The 5,434-nt window shown below is 41.2% G+C and overlaps 1 protein-coding gene across 1 annotated transcript; it reads right to left on the reverse strand.

Moving 5' to 3' along the window:
- Positions 1-402: 402 nt before the first annotated feature.
- LOC138287097 (olfactory receptor 5AR1-like) lies at positions 403-1,418 on the reverse strand. The gene has a single exon (XM_069227460.1). The coding sequence runs from the start codon at positions 1,381-1,383 to the stop codon at positions 403-405; it is 981 nt and encodes a 326-aa protein (XP_069083561.1). The 5' UTR covers positions 1,384-1,418.
- Positions 1,419-5,434: the final 4,016 nt, after the last annotated feature.

Below are 5,434 nucleotides of genomic sequence, written 5' to 3' on the forward strand. Positions count from 1 at the left end.
AGGGCCATATCCATGGACTAAGTTGTGTTGCACTTGCACTATGCAATGTGGTGCATGCACGTAGCAACTCAAAAAATAGCTTTATGAAGGCCTCCTTGTATACCCTGAGTGACTTTATAAACCTCTAGTAAAGCAATACTCTGCAAATCTCTGCATCAGGGAGGCACTGTATGGGCGCTGTGTGGGTGTTCCCATGAAACATCCATGGATTCTGAAACATTCCTGGATTTACCAGAAGTGGTAGACCTGGCAAAGTGCCTAAAACCTATTATTACCAAGGTACAGTGGAAGGAGGAGAAATATCTTTATGTATTCTTGTTTTTTCCACTTTCTATGTGTGTTGCATTATGGCACACAGAAAGAAAGAGGAACATGTGCCTGCAAGGACAGGAATGAGCTGTATTAGGATACAAACGGTGCACTTATGCCCTTTGCTTTGCAACTTTGCATTACCAGTCTCATGGATGTAATCATGTCCTTGTTCCTTAGAGAGTAGATCAGTGGGTTTAACATAGGAATTATCACTGTGTAGAATAAAGACGCTACTCTGTCCTGGTCCATGGAGTAACTAGATTTAGGTCTCAGGTACATGAACAAAGCCGGACAGTAGAACAAGGCGACACATGCAAGGTGAGAGGAGCAGGTGGAGAAGGCCTTGTTTCTTCCCTCAGATGAGCGGATCCTAATGACAGCAGTAATTATGTATACATAAGAGATGAAGACAACCACTAGAGTTCCTACTTCTACAGTACCAGCAACAGCAAACATAACAATTTCATTGATGGTGGTGTCATTGCAGGAGAGTTTGAAGAGTGGAGGTGCATCACAATAAAAGTGTGAAATTTTATTTGGTCCACAGAAGTGTAACCGGAATAGGCAACTCATATTTACCAAGGCATTCATAAACCCAACCACATATGAACCAAGCACCAGAGTGATGCAGAAGCCATTGGTCATGTGGACTGAATACAATAACGGATTACATATTGCGTAATATCGGTCATAGGCCATCACAGCTAGAAGTAAGACATCCACACTCACAAAAAATACAAAGAACAACAACTGTGTTACACATCCATTAAAGGAAATCACTCTCCTCTCATTAAAGAAGATGGCTAGCATATTGGGTGTGATGACTGAGGAGTAGCATATATCTACAAACGACAAGTTACTAAGCAGAAAGTACATAGGAGTGTGAAGACGTGAAGAGGTCTTGATCAAAATGATGATGCCACAATTACTCAGTAGGGTGAGGATATAGATGTGGAGGAATAGCAAAAAGAGAGGGAACTGTAGGTTCTGGTCACTGGTAAGGCCCAGAAGGATAAATTCCTTCACTACGGAAATATTTTTCACTGCTTCCATGCCTTCATAAAATGTCATCTGCTGGCCCAAGGAATGGACAGGGAGAGAATGAGAGAGACAGCAGTTAGCATCAGCTAAGGATGCATTGTTTTTCTCTTTAAGTATTAAGAGAAATGTCAATGTACATGTATCTTTGTAAACACATATTCAACTGCAAAGACATGCATCTTAAATTCATGGAATCTTACTGTTTGACCTGGTATCCTTAACATAGTGTCCCCCCAAACATTCACTTTCACTGCTTCTGTTTTGCTGGAGTTGCTTCTGTTAGTTTTACCAGTGCTAATGTTCTTGTACTATGTTCTTTAAATGTGATAAAAGGAGACTACACCCATTAGGTACAGTTCATTTACTTGTAAGTCCATAGTAAATGGTCTAGGCCTGTACATTAAACGCTACCAGTGGGCCTGCAACACTTTTTGTGCCACCCAATTAAATAGTCATTTTAAAACATGCCTCGGGCCTGCCACTGCAGCCTGTAGTGCAGTTTCAAACTGCCATTTTGACCTGACAAAATTAACTTTTTGCCAAGCCTAAATGTTTCTTTTTTATGCTGTAGCTTGACAGTGCAGCTGTAGCCAGACAACTATGTGTCACTCACCAAGAGAGGGGCTGTGTCTCTGCCTACTTTCTGAGAGTTATATTTACATCACATGATTATGCAGACATTGTTTGCTTCCAAGGAGTGCATTTGTGCACTTGTAGTACATTCTTATTGGCTGTTGGTAGATTTCCTCTCTCATAATATGGCAACTACTCAGAAACGCCATGTGTCAGTGTAATGGTAAAGAACAAAGCCCATGGTACCTCTCTCAGAGTGCAAGAACAGTGCCTCTCCCAAGGCCCGGCATCGAGCTCATAGAATCTGAAATGTCATTCATGAAACATTCCAGTACTTTCAAGGTGCATGATAGCAGCCTGGTCTTTCTTAGGAGTAGATCCCATTTCTTGAAATGTCATAAGTCAGAAACTACTTCCACTATACCATGGTCTGCATTTTTTCATAGATGGGCCCCTTTTGCCAAGGATTACATACAATATGCTTGTGCCAACATGTTGCCATGGATAATCTATAATCATGGGTACCTACAAAAATTACCTCCGATATACAGGGGTCCAAATTTTGCAATTGGAACACACCTATAAAATGAATACAAGGTCTCTGATAGCAAAAATGACCTCAAATGTCAGATTCATCATTTTGTATGGATGCACACCATATAAGAGTAAGAATTATGTGCAGCATGTCAGAACCTTCATTCTGCCATGTCTAACTTCCCCAATTCGTACAGCGTTAGTGCCCTCTTTCATAAGGCAAGTATAACCTCTAGTATGTCAGACTGGCAGAACGTTTGCGAGCACAACACATACACACTCACTCACTCACAGGCATTGACTCATACACTATACCTCACAGATACTGATTTGTTCACACACTCAGTTTCACAGACACTAATTCTCATTATATCTCTTTGGCTATTTTGTACATTTGTACTCTGTCATATTCACACACACACATACACAGACACACATAGTTGCTGCCGCTCACACTCCAATTAGTCAAAACTGCTTGTACAGAGGTAAAAATATTTGCACTGTTTCTGCCCTGTTATACCTGTCCTGCCTTTTAATAAAGCTTATTGAAAATATTTTCTCCACACACTGTTTATAAATCATAACATATGGCCTTGTCAATGTTTGTTAAAAGTATGCTGTACATGGTTTATATTTCAAATCATATGTGAATCAAGCAGCAACACTATAAACTAGTCCACTTGAATGAATATCACAGTATTCAACTGATGAAATATTTGACTTGTATGGCAAACATGTTTCTTTATCCAGTAACATTTTGAATGTGGGGATTTTCAGATTCAACATACAATTTACTATTGTGCCTGTGTGCAAGCAGGGTGAGCTACATGAGTGATGGGTGAACAGAGTGCCCGTGTGAGCGCAAGCTGAGCTGTGAACCCATGTGAGTGCAAAGTGAGACGAGGGAGTGCAGGCTGAGTGGTATGGGTTCAAGGTGATTGATATGTCCATTTGATTGAAGAGTGAGTTGTCTGACTGACCAGAGTGTCTATGTAAATGCAGGGTGAGCAATGTGCCGATGAGTGAGTGCACAGTAAGTGATGTGTCCATTTGAGTTTGAGTGTGGGTGAAAATGCTGAGTGTGAAGAACAAATGTATGGTAAATCAATTTCTTGTGTAAGATGGAGTGCAGGATGAGTGACAAGACTGCAGGATGAGTAGTCAGAATGAAAGGTGAGTGGAGTGTTGTGTGGATGCAAGGTAAGCAGTGTGAATGTGTGACTATAGGGTAAGAATAGGGTGAATGGCGTGAGTGCAGGATGAATAACGTTATTGCATGGTGAGCAGTACAGTGTGATCGCTGTGAGTGCAGGATGATCAGTGAGATTGCAAGGTGACCAGTGAGAGTGACCGATGAGTTGAGTGCCATGTTCATGCAGTAAGCGGTGTGCTCCTATGAGTGCAGAGTAACAGTAGGCCTGGATGGAGTTAGGGTTGACGCGCGACACTGAACTCTGTGAAGTTGCTAAAAGACTCAGTTGTGCTATGTGAAGTTCTGCTTGAGGGCAAAGTTTCTAGCCGCACCCATTCACATAATGTTTAACATCACTAGCAACACAAAGTACGTCCTTGATTTGGAATCCTCACGTGAATGGCACCACATGTTTTACATGGGCACAGCCATCTTTTTTTTTTGCTTTGTTATGGTGCTGGGGCCTAGTTTCATCCCCCTTATATCTTTACCATCCCACACTTTTAAAACGTATTTTACCCTAGTTTTTGTTTATTATATTACCTTTTCTCTTTGTGTTTTTATATTTTAACGTATTTCCTATTTTTTGTGTTTAGTGATTTTATTTTTTTGCAACTTTTGTTCTTTTTAATTTTTTTTGCCTAAATTTCATTTTTTACCCTTTATTCTTACTTATCTCTTGTCCCTCAAGTCCCCTGCACCATGTCAAAGCAGGTGAGCGGCAGCAACAGGCCCCCAACAACCAGTGACAGCTAACTTACCTGCGGGTGGCAGCACCATAAAGGTTGCAGCCCTGCGTCATTTTTCCGAGGTGGAGGTGGCTCATGGGTGTTTTATGTTCAACGCCACTTCCCCTACACCTTGGCAGTAGGCTGCAAGCTATGGCCTGGGTATGGACTCCAGGAGCACTAGCGATGCTAGGAGAGGGTGCACGGGGAGGTGCGCCACATTTCTGGGGTCTTGAGTAACCAGAAACAGCTAACGCACCTATGGGCAATATCCTGGACTGTGAAATGGACCTGCTTGACCTGCCAGGCATAGAGGTTGCGGGGCTCATTGAGTAATATTTAATTATTAGTTGTGTTCTGTGCTAATAGTCCCAAATAGCAAACATATTGCTCACACACAGTTAAGGTATATAATAATATAGTATGTAATTGTCTTGTCATCTACACAGGTGCAAGGCGCTACCTAGTTGTACTTATTTTTGGTGCTTGCTTGGGCTGATTCAGAAGTGATGCAGAGACTCTTTCTGTGCTCTGTCCTGTCTAAGATAGTCATAGTTATATTAGTATTAGTGAGTTATCATGTTCTCTTACTTCTCTGTGCCTTTATTTTTTGTATTTTGTAGCTCGTACAGTGCCAACTGCCAAGCAATTTCCCAGTGATGGGTAGTAGTTTTGCATGCATGCATCAAATCTATGCATTGAGACATTGAGAATGATATGAGAACTGTAGAAATCATTCATTGCATGTTATTATACAAAATGTAGATTAGGAAAATTGGAAGAGGGTTAGGAAATTTGGAATAAGATGGTCCATGACACTAGTATTAATATACAGGCTCTCTGAACCTCTGATGTAGAAATGTTCCTGCGTTTGCTGTTTTGCTTTAAAAAGTGTATATTCTTAGAGAGATTATTTATTAACATTACCACTTATCTTTTCTAAAAAAAATGTCTTACATCATGCAGCATCGAGTGGCAGGAAGAGGGCTGGTGAGGTGGGTGAGGGAGGTAAAGGGGCCACCTCCAAAATTGTCAGGGCAGATGACTTTTTTAC

This window comes from Pleurodeles waltl, chromosome 4_1 (assembly GCF_031143425.1).
Source record: "Pleurodeles waltl isolate 20211129_DDA chromosome 4_1, aPleWal1.hap1.20221129, whole genome shotgun sequence".
Taxonomy (NCBI): Eukaryota; Metazoa; Chordata; class Amphibia; order Caudata; family Salamandridae; genus Pleurodeles; species Pleurodeles waltl.